General features: G+C 41.5%; 1 protein-coding gene across 3 annotated transcripts in view; it reads right to left on the bottom strand.

Annotated features, from left to right (window-relative positions):
• dock4b (dedicator of cytokinesis 4b) overlaps nt 1-22,741 on the bottom strand; it is a 97,320-nt gene that overhangs the window by 40,857 nt on the left and 33,722 nt on the right. For all 3 annotated transcript variants that reach the window (XM_028433130.1, XM_028433145.1, XM_028433137.1), the window contains exons 7-16: nt 21,136-21,220; nt 15,791-15,942; nt 11,404-11,485; nt 11,186-11,246; nt 10,935-11,067; nt 10,254-10,342; nt 5,767-5,892; nt 2,870-2,994; nt 2,345-2,507; nt 846-952 (exon numbers count right to left, since the gene is read on the bottom strand). In XM_028433130.1, the coding sequence (XP_028288931.1) occupies nt 846-952; nt 2,345-2,507; nt 2,870-2,994; nt 5,767-5,892; nt 10,254-10,342; nt 10,935-11,067; nt 11,186-11,246; nt 11,404-11,485; nt 15,791-15,942; nt 21,136-21,220 (1,123 nt within the window). The remainder of the gene's footprint in view (nt 1-845; nt 953-2,344; nt 2,508-2,869; nt 2,995-5,766; nt 5,893-10,253; nt 10,343-10,934; nt 11,068-11,185; nt 11,247-11,403; nt 11,486-15,790; nt 15,943-21,135; nt 21,221-22,741) is intronic.

Here is a 22,741-nt window from a genome sequence, read left to right as displayed (position 1 = left end):
AACACTCACTCTTTGGTTAAATTCAATCTCACAGCTCAGCGGTGTTACATAAGTGGACATTACTCAGGCCGTAATGTGAGCTGTTTGTCACTTTAGTGGCACTAAACAGTATGATAAAATAATGACTGGAAAGGAATGATTCACGTAATCATATACAGGGAGTAATCCCAACCAAAGCAGCCTCTGTGACACCTGTGGGTTCAGCAAGGAGTCAATCTCGCAAGCATAAATTTGAATTAGGAATACAGTGTGAACAACATAAACAGGTTTTCATAATGTTCTCCTGTTCTTGTTGCCACTCAAAATACTGTCCATTAATGCAGAAGACATTAGCGGAGGCTCAGATAGACAGTATTAGCCTTGCAAGACGATGCAACCAGCAGTGACCATCTCAATAAAACAAAGCTGCAACTCAAACTGCAGTATGATGCCAACAAAAACTGTCATAAGATTCATTCTGGGTTGCTTTTGTTTGATGCTAATGCTGACAACAGTGTTAAGAAACAGTGTGTGCTGCAGAAATTCTTAAAGATTCCAAACGTAGCAGGAACAGCAGGGTTTTTGTGTTACCCTCCTCTTTGGGTGATGACAAATGATTGGACAGCCATATAAAGGTGATTAATGTCTGAGCTGCTGTTTTTTTCATTGAACAGAATGAACTTGGAACATTTGTTTGCTTTCTCCTCAGACTTTATCTTGGATGGAATAACGCATCAAGTTGAATATTTCCGCAGCACCACGTCATAACACAGCGCATGTGCCCGAGCCAAAACATATCCTGCCAAGGACGCCATTTCCATGTTGTTCTGTCAGTGTTGCTGCACCGAGGGTATGCAGGTCCTTACCTTATGGATAATGAGCTCGTGGTTGCCATCTGGCAGAGTCCTGCCATCCTCCTGCATCAGAGGGACAAAGGAGTAGCCGAACAGTTTCTTCTCTCCCTTGTCTTTAGCTGTCAAACAACACCAAGGACATCATATTTAGGCCAAAATAGATATAAAAAAAGCATCTCTTCTTTTTTTACATGTCATGTTACCCTTTATTCTATTCAGACATCTTTAACTACACCACTCTAATGTCAGTTTGAAGAGCAAAAACTCAAAAGGCAGGGTAATAACAGGATTTTTAGGTGCTGTTAAGATACTCTTCGAGGGCATGACTAATGTGGGCTGCTGTTTTTTTAGGAAGTTTTTTTTTTCTGAGAGCTTTGGGCATAATTTGCATTATGAGCACATGTAATCTGATTTATCTGCCGTTTTAGCAGCAAAGTGCTAATGTGGGCACAGCGGAAAGTAAAAAGCATAGTGTGAGAAAACGTTTCTATTTCCTTTCATTGCAACAACAGAGATTCATTTAGGCAGCGTCTACCAGTCTTTGCGTGTGTGTGTGTGTGTGTGTGTGTTGACTCTCTAAGGAGAAGCTTACTGTATTAAACTTTGGAGCTGGACCATCTACTAATTTATTTCTGGCTTCCTTTGAGTGTTTGTTTGTTTTTCTTTTTCTTTTTTTGCTTACACAACTGTGTGTGGATCTGTTCGGACAGGTTTTCTAAAAATCTATAAATCCTCCCTGCTGCAGGCACAAAGAGATTAGGACAGATTAAGTGGTACTGTGTGAAACGTGGGCTTAGCTCAGCCTCAAAACCACTCTACCAATTACAACTTTCTATTATATAGAATATGCTATAATAGCTTACATCCTTACATCCTTCTCCTTCAAATTGTTTTAATTGCTACAAACTCCATCAACCAACAATCTGGCAGCCTTTCAGAACACCATTCAGAAACAACACTAATTCAGAACTTGAACTTGAAACAGCATTTAAAAGCATAAAAAAAGATCTCCTTTTTTCCTTAATTGAAAATGAGATCATGTTCATACAGGCAGGTTGTCTCTGGGTTCAGTGATGTTTGTGTTATATGGGCTCCTCAGTTTTGGTGTCACCACAGGCCTAAATTGGGATCCTAATAGGCAGCCCTTGGGTGGCAATACTAGCACTGCCAGCAGTAATAAGGCTGCTATATCTACTGCACACAGCCTCCCAGCTTGGCATAATAATATCAGGTTGTTATGAGAGAGGGTGCTCAGCCTGCTCCCCTTTGGCCCACAAAGATGGGTGAGAGCAATATTTTGGTCATAATTAAAGTTTTGTCTCATTAGAAAAGGAGGAGTTGGACAAGCTAGTCTCATTACAGTCATACTAAAACATGGTGTATTTGGAGCAGTAGTTACCTAGAGCAGTTGTAAATTTAGAAAGAAAATGTACGTCAGAGCAGGATGGCGGCTCTTTATCTTCAGCTGTGAAGCGTGCAGCGGGATTTCGCACAACCTCATTCTCACTTACTGGAGCAATGTCGAAACTCAAAGCGGACGTGCGACCCCCGAAACATGTCGACCGGGATGGGCAGCTTGATCTGCTCCGACCAGCGGGGACTGTTGTTGTGGTACAGCACCAGGGAGTGGTACTCATCCCCACCGGGCTCACCCGAACCAGCAGAGACGTGACCCTGAAGAGAGAGGACGCATACAAATGCATCATAAACCGTCCACACCCAACAAAAATGGCAATAAAGCGTGAAAGACAAGGTTCACACGTGTGTTTATGTGTGTTTGAGAGCAGAGTTATATTTGACTCTATTTTCTATCCAAGGCTGAGGCTGTGCAGGAAACCACAGAGGCAGACTGTCACGGCGCTGCACCAGAAATGGGCAAAACACTGGAGAGGCTTTGCTCTCATCTGGGTCAGCAAATGTTTAAATGAAGAGACTTGAAAAAAAACAAACAAACTAAGAACTTAAATAATGGATTTTCTCCCATCAATCACCATGTTTACATCTATTTTTCCACTATCAGCAAAGTATGTGTTTACCTTAAGGATTTGTCCATCAATATCCAGCACATAGACGGTGATTTCTACATTCCTCGCTACGCTCTTCCCGCCTTTCTCAAACTCTCCTTTCTCCAGTGTGATGTAGAGGTCATTTCTCATCTCTCCTGCAGAAAACAACCAGGCAAAAGAAGGCAACAAGGCATTGATTATGCATATGAGCTGACTTTATTAATGACCACTCAGCAGTTTTTTTTTGAGTAATTCTTCATGGCAGGGGTGGACAGCGTTTATATTATAGTGGCATTTGATGATATATTTCCTGCTGATGTGAAACTTTAAACGCCTGATATTTGACTGCCACAATGTGAAAGATATTCAAAATCTGCTGCAGGCAGATTTCTCAAGTCAATGTCACTTTCAATAAAAAAAAATAACATTTGCACATTTGCACAACTGCCAGTTAAGGTTATTAAACTATGACAAGGTCAAAACAGGCCACAGGGAGAGGGAGGAAAAAAATAAATGCTGAATGCAGATCCGGTGGTATGCACGCACAGACAAAAAAAGGTAACATTCTTTCATATTTTTATGGTATAATTTGTCTGCCTTACTTTAAGAGGTCTGGAAAGGTGAATGTTAGGTAATTACTTATGTGGAAATGGGCAATAATTCAATACAAATTTGTTTAACGGTTGATATTTTAACTTTTCCGGGGCTCATAATTTTAATAAAAAAATCTAATTTTACCAATAGCTGCTTTAATCTTTCTTGCAAGATTCTCATGAGATCACATGACAACCCTTTAACAATGCAACTGCGGCCCAACATGGCAAAGACAGGATGAAACACATATGGGTTCAAGCCAGCCACTGATAGACAGATGTTTATCCAGCTGTTGGATAGTTTAGTTGCAAAGTTTGTCTTGTACCCAGCAGATAGTCAGGAACTTTAAAGTCCCTGGACGTTTCTTTTTTGCTTGTTGTCGAGATACACTCCATTCCTGCACATAAGCCTTGTATGTAAAGTCAGGACACTCATTGTCCAAGTAAAAGTCTCCTGTAACACAAAATCTTTTGCTGTGGTCTGCAAAGACACTTAAGAGAAACAATCCCAGGAAGTAATATTTCACAATCTTTTTTCCTTATAATTGCAGCTGAAAATACAATGACTGTGCCATGCCTACATGTATTCCCTTATGGGAAATAAAACTGTTGCAAAGGATGCTGGGTAACAAAGAGGAGAGGTTTGTTCAGCCAAGCTGTGGTCTGACACGTTATAAAATTGGTTGCCTATATATCCTCTGTACAGTGTGAGTGTGTGCGCTCATCATATCTTCATCGCTGGGGTCAACATTGATTTTTCTGCTCCTAACGATAGCAACCATGGCAACCAGTGAGATTATACATACATATAACGTACACTTGTAAAGCAAGGCTGACACACATACACACACCGGGGGAGGTTTTATTTTTTTGTGAATGTACAATAGGAAAATGGGAAGTGGAGAGGGTGGGGGTTGGAGCAGCTGGACAGAGAGAGAGAGTGTGTGTGTGTGTGTGTGTGTGTGTGTGTGTGTATGTGTATAGAAGAAAATGAGGAGAAAAATATAAATCCAAAAGAAAGGGCAGAGTTACACGAGCAGAAAGGGTGACAGCACTCAGCGTTAAGGGTTCGTAGCCAGACAAAGACAAAGAAAGAGACGATGAAAATAAATCTGTGTTAGTTAGTGAGGTGCTGTGGGGCCCTGCAGTCTGTACTTCCTTTTTATCTGTGTGTCCAGACAGTGTACATCACAAATTTAAGCGATCGGTACTTCTGTAGTAAAAAAAAGTAGTAGCCCCATTAAGTCCAGGCTAATTCAGACTGAATTCAAACATGCACTGTACATCCTTACTCACATGTTTCATCTCACATTCAAGTGGTTGTGCATTTGTTACCAAGGTAACAAGACCCCCTAAAGCCCGAGGGTCTCTGCAGGGGTTCTGTCAGCTATCTCGGTGATGCCTATCTACCTGAAACAACCTGAATATTTCATTTTTCTGATGGCACCCTTAGGCGGAATTCAAATACTCGTGAAATAGCTGGTGACGTCAGCCGTTACCATGACGACATAGGTAATTATTTTAAAGCAACAAAGGAAATTACTAAGATGATAGCCTTGCAATGTGTCATCTAAAATGTTATAAATAAATGCTGATGTAAGTGTTTTGTTGAGTCTCCTGATTGATGGTCTGATTGACCATTTTGTACCACCTGTGTCCACACCATTCCTCACCAGCTGATACATAAAAAAAGTCAACCTGTGGCAGCAGTTTATGTGGAATAAATAAGAAAAGGAGAAGGTACAGACACTGCAGTGGCTCAGTGGTGAGGAGCCTCGCTTTGAAATAGCCAGCTGTGGCCCTTTCTTATAGATGGTCTCATGTCTTCCTACAGTCAGAGGACATCTATGGACTGGTCACACTGCAGATGTGAATGTGATTCTGATTCGTGCAACCTGTTAGTTCAGATCTGCCTTGACTGATTACCTGAAGTTTGTAGCAGACTACTTGGCAAACCTCACTTTGAATTTCACTCTTCTGGATGTTATACAGGAAAGGAGAGGCTACTGATTAGCATATAGATTGGGTTATGGCCCAAAATATAATGTTTTATGAGAAATCCTGTACATGGTGCAAAAACACTACAGTTTTGTAATTACTGTTGGTGACAGCAAAGAAAAAGATGAATGGACAGCTGACTGGTAAATCAGCTGAAAGGAGATTGTATTGATTGTTTTAGTAAGGTCGGTTTAGTGCTTGCCAGTCGTAATTAAAGATGACACAAATCTACATTTTTTTAAATATTGTATGTAGAATATGAAGATAAATCACTTCAGTCTTGCAGAAGCTAATTACCTGCACATCCAGGGATGAAGTGATAAAGGTGAGTCCTACCTGGCATGATGACATCAGAGAATCCCAGCTTCCTGGTGATGGATACTCCCCGTGTGAATAGGACCATATACTCCCGTCTCAGCTGCTCTATGTCCCCGTGAAGGAGCTGCAGAGCCACAGCTAGACCTACAAAATGAGACAATAACAACATTCAAAACCTGAAATCGTATTTTCTATTCCACACTGAGGCTATGATTTCTCCTTCCCTATCCATTTATCCCCTCAATAAAAAGCACAAATATATATAACACTATCCCCAACCTTGTATCAGTAAACTCAGAAAAGTATTAACAAGAGTTTTATTACAGCCGCATGGATTTGCAAACCAGACAACTACAGTTGTACCTGCCCACAATGGCAACACTGTCTGTATGGAAAGCAAAGACACCCACACACATATAAACCAAAAAACGCAAACAGCCTGCACATCATCTTCAGCTCGTTTTCTTAGGAGGAAATCCCACATGAAGGCAATATCCTTATGCAATATTGCCATCTGATTTAAATAAAGCAGCAGAGATCGAAATGCATCCTCATGATATGTGTGCGTGTGTGTCCTGTACATGCCTGTGTCAGATACATAAGCAGCTAAACAGCACAAGGGAATGTGTAAGAGATGATGAGAGATGATGATGATGATCATCGTCACTGTTGTGGATGTTTTTAGGAAAGTTGGGAGGCAGTGGTGAAATGGATCATTAGCTGTGAGAGGTTTCACCGAGAGTCAACAAAGAGACGCGACTTGCTTGTAAAGTAGAACACAACGCACATCTATAGCTCGACTACACAGAGCCTTAAACATGCACGTCAGCGGATCAGATACAACGATAAATAAAAAAAGTAACATTCAACGTTTCGCTTTGTGTCAGGTCACAGCTTGTGAAAAATCATAACATAAATTAAGACCACTGGACTAACTATGTGAACGTAGAATGAGACAAAAGGTGCATAAACTCATCAGTCACCCTTTGAGTGCTGTCAATATTAAAACAGTGAGGACCACTGATTATGATGATGATGATTACTTAACATACTATTTATTTAATCTTATTATAAATTATTTATTTGTCTAAAGAGGCATTGTTTATTAAGGTATCCATGGAAACAATGACTAATGCAGCCACAAAGTCTTTTTTCTAAGCTGCGTAACACAAATGTTTAAATTAAATTTTTTTACTTACACTGATGATTATTATTTGGTCTTAACTTTATTTTGAGCAAATCACATTATTTCGCCTTCTTCATGACCCCAGAATGGAAACATCACTACACTCTGTTCTAAATAATTCAAAAATTACACTCCATTTGTTTATTGTGGCTGAAATGCTTGCTGGGAACTAAAAGGAGATTCCTATTAAGAGTCTTTTTTGTAATCTGCCTGCCCCTTAATGTGGATCCTGCTTTTGACATTTATATGAACACACACACAGCCGGGCTCTAAAAGCTGTTGCAGGGCCACAATTAGGCAAACCAGCTTCATTACTATTCTGCCTGGTAGATGTAAGCTGACGCTGACAAAAACACCCTGGACCTTTGCTGCCCCTCAGCCCACCCAGCCTGCCTCTTCACAAACTCAAAAAACTCAAAAACAAAACAGTGGAGTTGTCGCAGCCTCTCCTGTCACTGCCTACGCTTACATGTGGAGGAGGGAAGCTGAATTATCTACCTGACCTGACTCACACAGATTCTTATGAAACCCCATTTTTCATGGATATACTGGGTACGTGTAAACAAAAAGCAACACCTCCTCTCATCTTTACCCAAAAAGCACATAGCACACACACTCATTACGCTCCACACACAGTGTTCTTTATATTTTAAGGTCAATGCATTCATCTCTCTCTTGCTAATTGGCTGCTAATAGGAGACTCTTGGTACACTGCCAGGTCTAAACCGCAAAATGGCAAAGCTGCAAAAGCACACACTATCTCTCATATACATTCAATTAGTATAGCACTTTTTACAATCAGAATTATCTCAAAGCGCTTCACAGAAAACCAGAGCCTGAATCGTCTTAGGAGCAACAGTTTCAGGAAAAACTCCCTTTTAACAGGAAGAAACCTTGAGCAGCACCTGGCTCATAAGCTTCCTGCTGATAGCCAGTGAGGTAGAGGAGGAAAGGAAGAGGTAGACAGGACAGAGAGGATGAAGGAGAGAGAGAGAGAGGAGCACATTACAGATAACAAGCATGGCGGTTGTTGATGTTGTCAGGAAAGCCGAAACCATCGTGTTTCTGTACATATTATATACATATAAACATTATCTCACTGATGCACACTCGCTATAATTACCCTCCTGACACTAAGTGCAACAAATTGCAGTTCTTAAATTATGCACAGTGTTCCATAACTCCAGCATGGATGTTTGAATTATTTACACACTGACCTGCTTGATAAAGAGTAAATGCAATTTGCCTGTTTTCTTTCTTAAACTGTTGCAGTACGACTTGAAGTGTTTCTGTTCTGTAATGTTGCTCTGCAGCCTTTTGAGAAGAATCAATTTTTAAGATGAGGATGTTGCTGGTAAGAATGTGCTGCTAGTGCAGGATTTATCCTGCACACAGCTTCACTATAAACTGGGGATATTGGTTTCTTTCGACATGTTCCTGCACATGTGGAAACAGTCTTAGTGTATTTTGCTACTAAATATGAGAGTAAGAGCAGGTGTGTGTGTGTAGACAGACATGTAATTAGAAGTTAAGAAGACAGTAAAACTGTCAAAGCTAATAAAAGTATAATTAATTCACCAAGTCCTGGCAGATAAAACGAGCTCACAGTACATAACTGAACCGTAATATCCAGAGCTCATTATCTAAATTATCACCTCTACCTTGTGATTTGTGATTAATCTTTCATTTCCAAAAGATCAATGTCAAATTTAGTTAAGTGGCTTAAATGCAATTTGGAGACAAACTCACTTGAATAATAGCTTCTAGCATATTGTGACAAAAGCCCCGCGGCTGTGCTCTAATGCACTTTAAAAGAAACAGAGTCAAATCGGGCATCAAGCTGGATCGATGTCTTTAGCTGACAGCTACTCAATAACTAACATCCACAAGTGTTAGTGATAAATTTGCACATTGCAGCCAAAGAAGGGAGTAAACTCTTTCCAATAATTCACACTTCCATTTGTTTATTATGTGTGTGTGTCTGTGAGAACAAAACAGACATAGGAAATACTAAGGCAGCATGCCATGTCCTGCCAGCTATGCTGTTCTTACCACTCTGCAGCTTTCTCTGCAGTATCTGCAGTGTCATCTGCCAGGGGTTATAAGGGAAGATGGGCAACAACAATACACAGCACTATCTGCATGCATGATCTGTTATTAAATCCGATCACATGTGCACAGCTGTGTGTGATCTATGATAATGTGGCCAGTCAAAAAAAGGGCTGGGATAGGTTTGCAGAAGCCTTCCATAAAATAGTCCACTGCATTGAGCTCAGACTTCACCGTTGCTCTGCTTTACATGTTCTAGAATTTAATTGACACGCTCGTCATGTTCTAAAAACTGCTTTACATCTCCTCTCACTCTATAATAATTCAGTTATTTCAGTTTTAAGCCACATGCTGCACTTTTGTTATAAACCAGCCTGGTGTGTAAAAGGCTCAGATAACGCAGATTGTGTCATTTAATTTAATCTGCGACTGCTTCCTCCGAGATTATTCATGATGATTTAACATCCCAGCTTGGTACTGTGCGTCTTCTCCTCGGGTAATTATTGGTCTTCTGAGGGCAGGTAGAAAAAAAGATGCTGACTCAGCAGATGAGTCTCACAGATTCACGGCTCGTTTTGTGTGCTGGTTTTTCTAGGAATGCATATGCAAGTGTATGAAAACAGTAGACTTGGTTAAATGAGTATTCTCATTAAGAAAACATTAGCCTGAAGCAAGCTTCACACTTCACTTTGAAATCAGCTTTCAAACTTGTGATGAACTGTTTCTGATTGTCGCTTGTACTATTGCCCTCTGATGCTGCAACGTCATGAGTCTCCTGTTTTACAATTTCCACTGTAACATTTTTTTTCCAGCCTCATCCATGTCCGTCTATAAGCCACAGAAATATGGATGTAATTGCATAACAAGCCTCTTTATTCGATATATGATTATTCTTGTGAAGAACTGAATGTTCTCCACCAACCTGTTGCTATGGGAAACTGCTGATGCTGTTCTTTAGTGTGATGCAGATGCAGCTATTTATACAAACCATCTGAGCGTATATGTGACGGCATGTTTCCTGCGAACCGAGCATGTGGGGACCGATCTGCTCCCTTAAAGAGGAACTTCTTTCTGTCGTAAGCGCTTCTCAGACTGACCGGAAACTGACTATGGCATGGCGAGACACTTATAACGCAAGAGCTAGGTGAAGCAAACATTTCACAATACCTATGAAATATAGGCTTTTAAATATGTTCCCTGAACAAAACCAAAGAAAGAAATCTGTCATTTGTCATTTGTACAGTGTGTAGATGTAGCAGGCAGTTCTTACCAGTGTTGGATCCAGACAGGTTGTACCTAGAGTTGGCCTTTTTGATGATGTTCTCATGAATTTGGTACCATTCACTTTCAGTGTTACACCTGGAACAGAAAGAAAAGATGAGCTGTCCAGATTGACATAAACACTTTAAAGAACAGATCAATAGAACTGGTATTGATTCCATATTCCACTGTTTTCAACTAAGGCACAACAGGTAAATAGGCTTAAAGGTAAAAAAAAAAACATGGCTGTGAGCTAAGTCTTTTTAAGTTGGTCTGAGCTGACTATGATTTAGGTCAAACCACTGTGCCGGCGGTGACCTTTTCTACCTCTCAGGCAAACATGTTATTCCACAAAATACGCTTGAAGCCAGAGGTAAAGTGTTGAGGCTCTTAAGAGAAGGTAAATAACTATATTATTTTAGTAAATAAGATGATATATTTTTAACCACTTTAAATGGGAACATGTGTAATCTGCATCCTTTTCTTGCTCACTCAGTAACATCAATTTAACACAAAGCTAAAGTGACAGATTGGGTTGCAGCACAGTGGGTAGACATAGCGAAGGATTTCTTGGAATGATTTCTAGCCAGGAGTTTAAAGCCAATGTGCACTCATTTAAAGAAGTGCATGTGTTTCAGTTTTCAGAGGAGAGGACTCTGCAGTGAGATAACGGTTTTTTACAGTGACTTACGCATAAACCTTGAGCAGGTGGTCATCCTTTGAGTCAGCAGTGAGAAGATCAGCGATGCTGACAACAGCACAGCCGAAAGGCCGCCTGTACTGCACGCTGCACAGGTTCTTCTTCTCTCCCGCTCCCATCCTCCCTGCACACACACACAGTATCCACAGTATGAAGAGTAGTATTACGTAAGCCCAGGAGATTTAAAAAAAGAATAACACGCAATGCTTGGGAGATGAAAGCATCAACAGTGTAGCTCCCACCTATTCTTATAATGTGCACAACGATGTAGACGTCTTTCCGTAGATCACTGCTTCCCAAATCCTGCCAAACAAAACAGGTAAACATGCTTCAGCATCAGATGCACTGACTGTGAACAAGCAGAGGAGCTTTTAGCTTACAGCATAATGGGACATGAGCTCTGCCAGCTTTACATAGCTTTAAATTGCTCACAGTGAATCACAAAGTCATGTTCACTCACCACAAATAGTGTGCATTGTCTCTCTGTCTTCTCTGGCGACTTGGGCAACCCGCTCTTATTCAGCCTGACAAAGAACCTTTCACTGCACCAGAGGAGAAGGAACACACACACACAGATGAATGAGGTCAGGAGTGATGGCTGAGTGTCATGGTAAACAACTGCATCCAAGTCACTGCTAACAGGAACAGAATAAAGATTAGAAAAAATGTCAAAAATGTCAAGCACCGAATGGTGGGCACTGGAGAAATCACTTCAAAGTTCAAACTTCACACTAAAGCTGTCTGAAAGCTTGAAACGGAAGATGAGGCGGGAGGAAGACAAGCGCAGACTTAGGGATATGAAAAAAAAAAGATATACAAAGCTTGAATTTCTGAACCAAATCCCCAGCACAAAGTGTCTGTACGATATCTGACAACAAGTAGAGTCACCAGTGGCTCTTCTGCGGGTGAATAAAAGTGCATTGTTGCATTTTTTCCTTTCTTTTGTTTTAGTTTTTTTTTTTTTTTTCAAAAATAGCCACACCAAAAACAGACAACATCAATCTTAACGCTGCCAGGCTCATGGTCATAAATCTTTCAGTTATGACAGAACTGCACAGGAGTGATATGGGAAAAAAAATTTAAAAAAACATTTACAGCAATTAGATGATGCACATAGAGTCTAATGGCTTGTTTTTTCAGTTAGTTAGCTTACAGTAAATGCCGGCAAAACAATGCACCATGTATGATCAGACCATACACCAATCAATAGCTGTGAAGCTGCAGTTCAACAAAATGTGGAAATGTGCTATCATGCTCACAATATCCATGTGAAATGCTAATATTTAGTAGGCACATTATAATGTTAGCATGCAAGCTTTTAATCCAATGGAAGGTAGGCAAGTAGGTGGCTCTATATATGAGGGCAATTCATACATGATGTCAAGTATAGTCAGGTATAGGCCAATTACTGCCTCATGCTTGTATGCCTCCGCCAACCAGTTAAGTTGCAGTTTAAATGCATGTCTGCCCAGACTTGTTTAAAATATGCAGTGAAGTCTGCATCTATAGAAAATATATGAGGTGAAAGTGAGAGGCGGTGAAGACATTTGCATGAACTCTGTCATAATTATGATGTGAATTTTTGTGTGTTTGTCACACTGACTGTTGACAACTACATTCTGGTGGATTTATTCATGAGTGCCGGTGAATGTTTGTGCCAGATTTGAGGACTTCCTGACACACAGCAGTCACAAGCATGTAACAGATGGACGTCCATAATAAATCCAAGCAGCTATTCTGAGAGAATAAGTAAATTGTGTCGTCGTGCTTTAGACGTTGGGAAATTTTAACAACAAAAATCCTGCTTTATAAACTCTGACAAACTGTCTCAAAGCTCCGACCTCAAATGCCCCCCGCCCCCATGCAAAAACTAGAAAAGGACAGACACTGCCTGGCTTTACATTGTCTTTGTAATTTGTCCTCTCTCTATCTCACACACACTGCTCTAAAAGAGGCAGTGGAGGCATCCTGCTGGGCCTCTCTCATCCTGGCTGGCGAGCTGAGGGCTAATCCAGTTAGGTGACTTTCACAGTCCACCGATAAGCAGAGAGAAAACCTTGTAATGCACCAGCGCCTGACAATGTGCCAAGTCTCTGGCACGGCTAGCAGCGCGAGCTACAGCATACCCCATTCACACGAGAGTGGGATATACCACGACAAGACCCCATATAACTCTGCTTCATGCTGCATACAGACACAATGGATCATGATGTTTTATAATTGTCAGAGCTTTTAAAAGCTTTTATTATGAGCTCAAAAGTTGTCAGCCCTCTACAGTGATATAAATAAGAAGCAGCTTTCTGCAGTGTGGTTGTGTATATGTAGGGCAGTGGGTGCCCATGTTTGAATTAATTAGGCTCCTAATTATTAATTATAAAAGTGCTCATAATTTTTCATACATGTATTCCTTCAGTAAAGTTTTACTTTTATCATGCGTATTGAGATGAATCCGTTGAGGGCCAGTGTGATATAGAGTAGGGTTGTTCCTCATTAGCTCCTCTCAGTAACTTCCCAGGCCATTTATCCAGCCATATGGACACAGATTCCTATGCATTAGACACCAGACTTTGCACACACTTTCCCGAACCCTAATTAGTGCTGTATTGTTGAAACCCCAACTACCAATTAACAGCCACTCCTGCAAACACAGACACACAAGTCTCTCCTCCTTTCTACACACCCTCTCCCTGCTGCCTTGCCAACATCTCTGCCTCGCAGCCACAGCGTGTTGATCGCCCAAGCCCAAAGAGGACCAAAGTCCCCCAGCGGGACCTTATCTCTCTCTATCACCGCTCGCATTAACATAACATGAATGGCCGATTTCCCTCCCCTCCGGGCCCTCGTGGAGCTTGCTATTCCCTCTCCTGAAATCGATGATTGCATTAGGAACCGTGCACTCACCCAATGAGAGGAGGAGGAGGGGGAGGGTGTTAGGATGGCGAACAACTGACGTGTAAATGCTGGTTAAATTAACTGCCACTGCTCACTCCCACCCTGATCCCCTGTCAGAAAAAAGTGAAAACCTACCACTACAGGCCACACGGAGAGACAAGAAAAGGACTCTACAACTGAGCATAAGAGGAAGCCTTAAACAAAAGTAGTGGACAGGTAACACCGACAGCTAAAGAAACACATGGGCAGCCTCTGCCTCTGTCAAAAATACAATTTGCACACAGAAAAAAAAACATTTACAAGTCAAGTCAGCCAGGGAGTCCTTGTAAGAGCTACACAGAAGGAGGCATACGTATATATGGATGTGTAAAAGTTGAGCTTTTGTACAGGAATAGCATCCAAACCTACAGCAGGATGAGTGTGTGCATGGTACAAAGTGCCACTGTCTGTCTGTGTGTGTGTGTGTGTGTGTGTGTCCTGCAAAAAAGCCTGACAAGGAGTCTGTATTGAACACAAAGAAGCTGCCATGGTGCACAGGGGGTTGCTGGTGTTGGCATGGTACTGAGACAACGGGTCAAACCCCCATCTGGTCACACACAAACACACACACCGAAACACACATCCACATGAACCACCAGCGCGGGGGGGGGGCGAAGCAGCACAGTGGCATTCTGCCAGGCGGATTGTGTAAATGTGTGTGTGTGTTTATGTATGTGACTAGACAGTGAGAGACAACGCTGGCAAGCTGCCATTGTAGGGTTCTCCTAAAAGACAACTGATGCACACAGAAATCAGTTAAAAGATTTACAGAAATCCATAATTAGCTGATTTAGGCATCAAGATAAGCGAATAAATTAGGATAAATCCCTATTTCTAATATAAGATGAATTCCTGAGTCTAATACTAAGGTAATCAGGAGAAAGAGAGATAATGACAGTAATGGAGATGACAGAGAAAGACTTTTCTAATTAAAGTGCTTCTGTTCCATTAAAGCACACTGGTTGTGGATTGTGCGCACACAAACACACAGATCTATTTGTTCATGTATCCCTCATATAAACCAAACCATGAAACAGAAACAGAACAGCATCATTCTTGTAAAAATAGAACCTTGTTTCATGTGCAGCATTATTCACACAGCAGTGGTGAAAACCGCAGCTATATTCTCCGCAAGAGGTTTAAAGAAACTTGCCAGTAATGTTGATGAATAAGAAATTGGATCTGGATCGAAACAGAACTGCAGCTGCAGTATTCTGCACAGAGTAATAAAACAATGAGTCCCATCGCCGCCTTCCCTTTATTCCTCTGATGTGACCCTGCGGGGCGGTGAGCCTCGTCACACACAAGACATGACTTATCAAAAGAAGTTTCAGCTTTGCCGTGTTTTTCAACCCACTCATCTTTCTTTTTGCCTGCCGAATCCACTTGTTTGTGACATGAAATGGAATTTCTCCACTTTGAACTATGAAACCGGGGAGTATAAACACAGTCTTCTGACACGCCATCAGGAGTGTGTGAGCGTGCATGCATGTAACGTCCCCAGGTGACAGGCCTTTATAATGTGTGATATGGAAAAAAAAAATAACACAGCGTGGCCCACTTTCATGTGTCCAAGTGCACTTTAACAACCTGCTTCTCTTAATAAATCTTCATGAATATAATTAGAGGAGCCCCCTTGGCATCAGAAGGGGAGCCATTACAGACACTTCCCACAATTTGAATTTCTGTGGATGATATGATATTAGCAAACACAACAGCTGTGCAACATACAAAAAAAGGAAAAAAAACCCTGACCAAGCAAACAACACACAAGCTGGTGACCATGTTGATCCAAAACCATTACATTATGATGATGAAGATGACTCTCCAAATCCTCACTACCTTCCTCCTTCAGCTACTCATCAGATATCTTACTGACAACATTATATAACAGGAAACAGTACTAAGACCTCTACCTGAGTGGCCGGTTCTCCCGCCCATCATAAATGTGAAAGAACACTTCCAGCTCCTCCCCGAGATTGGCGCTCATCAGACTCTTAACATGGACGAACAAGTGATGGGTGCTAGCAGGCGCGGGGGTCTCCTTCTTACGATGTCGATGTTCCATCTGCAGGGGGAGAGGAGAAAATAGATTTTTATTTATTGGCCTTCTGAAGAAATCTTTATAGATTAAAACTAGAGCTACAAATATTCAAATAGAAACAAACACAGTAGCCTTCTAATGCAGGTTTAAAGAGGGGGATGTGGGTAAAAAAAACAGCAAAATCTATAAGCTCTAAATCCCTAAAGACCCTCAAATGCAGGATCAAAGCTCATCAACTACAGTTAATACCGGAGGGACAAAAACAACATGAGGTTACATTTCTTTAAATACCAGCCAATCACAGTGAAGGGTGCTTAGAATAAAATAATAAATAATATCCTTCTGAGACATCTCACTATGGGAGGAGCTATGCTGCACATTTGCATATATATTTGAAGACAGATATAGATTTTCTTGATATAGATCAAGCTAATATAGCGTGTAATATTGCAGACTGCCAGCAGCACAGGAGAGTTTAAGCTTTTATTGTCTCGCTGGTTCTTTGTGGTGCGGTGGACTTGGTGCCAAGGAAAAAAGCGCTGGGTGTACAAGGACCTTTTGATTTATTTCTGTGCTTAACATACAAGGGCTTTTACTTACATTTATTATTGGAAAAACATTCTTACATCAAATCAAACTGGGAAAAAGCTGCAACTTCTCAAGCATTTATCTTTAGAGACTCATTATTTTCTTGCCACACAGAAATAATGGTGTTTTGATTTGTGAAGAGTCACACTGAATACAAATGGAGGCAAAGCGACAGTCAAATAATGCAGCACGGCGTCACGTCTCAGCCGTATTACTGATACTGATAACCTATATGAAAAAAAGATCAATAAGGTCTGTCGCATCATGAAGTGGCATTGTAACACACACAGCTCTCTTTACAGGAGGTTTGTCCTAATCTACTGTCAACATCCAAAAATACATAAAACACACACACACGCACGACACACCAGATGGCCAGGAGAGCCGCTGCCAAATGTGCACATTTACTTTTGTAGAAAGACGAAAAATGAGAAGCGCAAAGGAGGGTACAGAAAATGATGGGGGACTACACGACTAATCACCATGTTCAAACCCTATTGTTTGCAAATGTAAAGGAACAGTTCAAGATTTTTTTGGTTCACTTTTTTCCCAGGAGTTTTCCACCTCTTGTTTTTGTGCATTTTGTTTATTAGCATAGCATAGCATAGCATAGCATAGCATAGCATAGCATAGCATAGCATAGCATAGCAATTCAATTCAATTCAATTCAATTCAATTCAATTCAATTCAATTCAATTCAATTCAATTTTATTTATATAGCACATTTTAAAATCAGAAGTTGTCTCAAAGCGCTTCACAGAAACCCAGAGTGTGAGACCCAGAGCCTGAACCCCCTTAAGAGCACTGTGGCAAGGAAAAACTCCCTTTAAGAGGAAGAAACCTTGAGCAGGACCTGTCTCTTAAGGAAGAAACTTCCTGCTGCCAGTCGGCCGGGTAGAGGAGGAGAAGAAGAGGGAGACAGGACAAAGAGGATGAATGAGAGAGAGGAGCAAACATGCCTCAAACATGACACATTACAGAGAGCAAACATGACAAGCAAGATAAAATAGCAACAGAATAAAACTCTATATTGAGAGCCATATGGCAGCACTCAAAAATTGAAACACCTATTTTTAATGAGACCCCACAAAAGCCCATGTTCTATTACCCAAACAGAGCCAAGGAGCATGTTTTTTAGTTTCCCATTATGTGCTGGGTAACAGTGGGACTCTAGGAACAAAGACACAACCTCAGCTCTTGTAACCAATATTTGCTTTTACATTTCATGTCATCGCATCCTGGACGGAAAAAGAGGAATCCTGGAAGACTGGAAAAATATGGTTCCTCCTTACTTAAGACTGTAATTATGCTGTCTAGAAGCACACAGTCCTACCAAACAGTGACAATATTGCTTGAAAAATACAAATATGACTCGGCAGTATCTCAGAGAGGATCTGAAAGTCGATTTACATGCTGTTGTAAAATGTCAGATAAGCACAAACAATGTGTTATAAATTTAAATATATGAAAAACCACAATCTTGATCTGAAATTGGCTCAGAAAATATGCCATGAATCCTTTTTACAATTGTAAATCTGTCAAAGTGATGAATGTTTTGTCCCGAGTCTACAGTGTCTCTGGAGAAAACGTGCCTGGAGAGTCTAACAACAACTGCTTTTTAACCAGATCTCTATACACAACAGGGCTGAGGTCCTGGTTTTTTGATGCAAAATGAGTAGGTCTGGGGAAGGCCTAATTTATGCTGTGGGATTTTATTACGAGGTTATTTTCAGCGTGTCATTTAAGATGCCCGCCGGGAACAGCGTGTGGTTATATGACAGCTACAGCATGACTAGACACAAAGGATAGACATGACAGCCTGGCAGCACATAGCGCTGTGGGCAACGAGGGGAGGCGGAGAGATCGCTGAACAGAGAGAGAACATGGCCGTGTGTGTGTCTGCGCCACTGTCTTATTATTGTTAGCTCAGTAATCTTTTCCTAAACAGCATGTAGAGCACCAAGAAGAGTGACTGTCAACCAACGTCTAAAAGGAGGAATGGGTCAAACTGAGGCCACAGGGAAACTTCTACTCTGCCTGCATCCTTCTATCGCTCACTTACTTAAGCCTCTTTTCATTAGTCTTTTAAGCTTGTGGGAGGAAGACCTGTGCGGAAAGCAAAGGATGCCTGTGCAGGCTTCAAAGAGTGTGTGTATTTCTTTAGTGATAAGTGAAGCCACAGAGGAAATTTTACTATCACATGTCCAGGGCTATCACTGTTGTCTGATCTGCCACCGTTAATGAATTCATCGCTGGGGGATCTAAACTCTTGCCCGCTCTGTACTGAACTCCAGTCTCCAAGGGAAAAACGAGAAGTTTGTAGCAGACTTTGCTTCACAGACAGCAATCCCAACTGAACAGGCTTAGCATGAGGCCAAGCAGCCAATTAGGGATTTGATAAAAGATTTTTTTTCTTCACTTTAAGCCAAATAAACCACCTCCACAAGTGTCTGTTGTTAGGACTTATATCTAATGAGCCTGGTTAAAATCTGGACTTTAATGTTCATCTTTAACTACAATACAAAAGAAGTCATATGTAGAGCTGCAGCGTTTGATTAATCACACACAAAACTTCTTTGATAATCTGGAATGTGAGGGATCTATTCCTCAGACAGTTCATCTTTAGCACCTCTTACTCCTCGATCATCTCACGTGCCTTCTCCCTCATGTTTCTGCCCTCCTCTGCTCTTTTTTAACCACCACTATGTCTGGTTGGTTCCAGCTGCTTGTTGAGCCCGGAACCTGAAGTCAAACAGGATCTTTGTTGTGAACCACTTTCAGTGGTGTGTGCCCCACTGGGACTTGGAGACTTCTAACCCACACTCGGCACAGATGTTTCTGCATGCCATCCAAGCCACATGGTTATGCCTCTTTGTGTGTGTACTGTCACAACATCCTGCTACCATGTGCTGGACTCTGGTAGACCCTCCTAGTATTCCACTTGGATTTCTGTTCCTCCTCATCACCCTGTGTGTCCTGCTGCCTGAGGTGCTCTCTTAGCTGCTCACCCTGGGTTTCAAGGGGCTGCACTTCCTATAAATTGGGACATTCTTGTTCCAGCTGGGTATCAAATGACTGTAGGATTCCCTAAATATCTGTCATCCTGACCACTTTCTCCCTGCTGTCAGGACGGCTGATGGTTACTTCAGATGTTGGCCAAACAGCAGCAACCTCTCTATATAATGTGCTTAATGGTGGCAGCTTGTAGGCCAATATGAAAATCTCCTATTAATCAGTTCTTAATCTTTCTTTCATCCTCCTCAGTATCCTCTTTATTCTCAAAGGCCAGATATCACAAATTCCTCGACACACAATGCAGCACACAGGCTACATTTTCCCACAGTTTCACCCCCCCCCCCCCCCCCCCCACACACACACACACAGGGTAATCCTCATCTCAATTTTAATTAAGCCACACCACAGCAGCACCGCACAAGACAGAAACAAAGACGCTGTTCTCATAACCAAAGATCTTACAGAAAAATATGGATGTGTCTCCATGTGAATGTCAGCAGTGAATGCCTGCCCCTTCATGCTGTCCCAGTGTAGGCAAATTGCAGTTATTTGCTCATTTTCTACGCCATTTAATAGAGGTGCATTAGGCTTTCTTCCTGCTATGCCTGCTTTTGTTTTGACTGACAAAAAAAGAAACAGATGGATTAAGAGCTGCAATTACCCCTGTGAAGGGAAAGCCGACAGTGTGCATGTGTGTGTGTGATACAATTCTCCCCACGCTGTATCAGGGCAGAGAAGTGGTTGCCACGGTAACAACGGCTAGGGGGCTTGGAGAAAGCGGGAAGGAGAACCAGGGAGCAAACAGTAGGGAAAGGAAGGAGAGGAATATGGAGACAGATGGAAGAGGGCAAACACTCAGTCCATCAAAGAGGAAAAACACGGATGTCAGTGACGTTTTGAGCAGATGACACCAAATTTGTTTTGCCAACTGCTGAGGTCAAGAATAGCCCTTCAATCTCCTTCAAGTCTAAGCCAGCATGGAGACGCTTAGAGTGCAGACAGTGGTGTGATAAAAATTTAAAGAGAAAAACACTGATAAAAACTTAAATACATTTGTGAGGCTCTTTACTTTGCTCAGTTTCTCTCCACTGTGCCTGCACAGGTTAAATGTGGCATGGTTTGATGTGGTGTGCTAGTTCATACAACTACCTCTGCTACCTGTCAGCACAAAGCGAGAACCTTTCAAAGACTGCTGTCAAAGATGGACAGCTATTCACATCACCTTAGAGGTTAGCTGGATCAGACCTAGTACAAAGCGCTTACTGGTAAAACATCTTTTAACCGCATGGAGTCAGGTGATGTGAAGCTGTAAGTCTATGACTGACCCTACATCCCACATGCAACTATACATTTTTCCTGCTTAAACTGGCAATATAAGAATGCCATATTCAACACCCATCTAATATTTCAAATAAATGTGTCCAGTATGTTTTATAGGGCTCAAAATCGCCACTCATTCTGATCCAATTTGCAAGATAGTCACTTGACTATCTTATCAGAGGAGCAGATATCCCCTGAACAAAGGAGTAAATTCAGGTGGTACCAGGTCCTCTTATCACCTTTGCCCAAAATGATTTGTTTGGTAATGGAGCATGCTGAAGAACTGAAACTCACCAGTCTGTAAAGCTCTGTGACGCTGATTTCATCTGGATCCACCATGCTGAACTCTCGCCGGGGAACCAGATCAAGGCCAAGTTGTCTGAAACACAGATACACAGATTACAAGGACCGTTAATTCAAATCCGTGGCATGACTGAGCATCAACAGCAGACCAAAACATATACAGACTAGGCCTGTCACCTCAACTCTGTCAGTCGTTTAAATAAAACTGACAGACCGGCCGCTTCTCTGAGGAACAGACGAAAGAAAAAACTCTCCCTTTAGCCCTTTGCTATGTCCTCTTTTTACCCTTCTCTCTCCAACTTTCTCTCTCTCCTTTCATTGTTTCCTCCCCTTCAACATCCCCACTTCCTTCTCCCCCTAGGTTAGCTATCTCACTGGACCAAAACGACACAGTACTAGTCTCCTTTTCAATAAAAGAGACAGGCCTGGTCAACCATACAACTGCCCACAGCGAGGGACTCTCCAACCACTTCCTCGCTAAGGAGGGATGTATGTGTGTGTGGAGAGAAGAGCCCACAGCAGGGGAATGAAGGAGAGTGAAGGACAGAGTGACACAAGTTTTTTTTTTTTTTTTTTTAATATTTCACCCCATGGCATACAGACGAAATAGAGAAGAAAGCGACAGGGAGGATGGAGAGAGTGCTGTCTGTGTAAGAGGGAGAGAGAGAGAGAGAGAGAGAGAGAGAGGTGATTGAATGAGGAGTCTGCCTGCAGGGAGGTGAGGTGACAACAAAAGACGAAGAGAAGAAAGAGTCAGACTCTGAGAAAAAGTCTGAGGAAGAGTTAAGAGAGCTGCCTGAAGCTCTAGGAAAGAAACAAAGAATGCAGTTTTGTGCTTGATGTTGAGAACCATACTGGTGAATTTACAGGTTGCTCAAAACATGCCTTATATTACTGAGAATAATTTCTCAAATCACAATTATTCCACCTCCCTGAGAAACAGATGAAACTCTCTGCAGGTTATCACTCCAGCGGACATAAGGTGTGATTTATTTTCTTCATTACTTTTGTGCTGAGATGCACCGTCAGGCTGTAATGTGGTTATGCAACTGTGAGCAGGGACTAGTAAAGTTATATTTAAGGTTTTAGACACAGCACATCTACAAAACCTGAGACTGACTTCTTAAAAGAAGAGAGACATCAGTAAGCTCCATGTATAATGGTGTGGTAAAAACATATGCGTTGCAAAAGTTAGAAAGATTTTGCAAAATTTTATAATTATGTCCACAGATGACCATGATGACATAGCAAAGAGCTTGGAACTAATTATGGTATACAAATTCTGAGGACTTGTTGTTTCCAGGAACCTAAGTGTCCTCTCATCCGTCCAGTTAAAACACAGATAAGGCTTCAGAACTTGATATAAGCTGGAAAACGACAATAAACAAACATTGAACAATGAATGTTGCGGTGCAGTAACTCCTCTACAGCAAGTCTCTAATATTAGATTTGTTGTGTCTGCACCAAAAAGGTCTCCACAGGTTCGCAACATGCACTAACCTTTACAAGAAAAAAAATCAGCTGTAATAAGTGTTCTTTGTGATGGATTGTTCTCAACAATGACTCTGGTCACAGCAATGTGATTTTGACACAACAC

This window comes from Parambassis ranga, chromosome 2 (genome assembly GCF_900634625.1).
Source record: "Parambassis ranga chromosome 2, fParRan2.1, whole genome shotgun sequence".
In the NCBI taxonomy this organism is placed as follows: Eukaryota; Metazoa; Chordata; class Actinopteri; family Ambassidae; genus Parambassis; species Parambassis ranga.
Note: the sequence above shows the minus strand (reverse complement) of the source record. Positions and strands in the feature narration are given on the sequence as shown.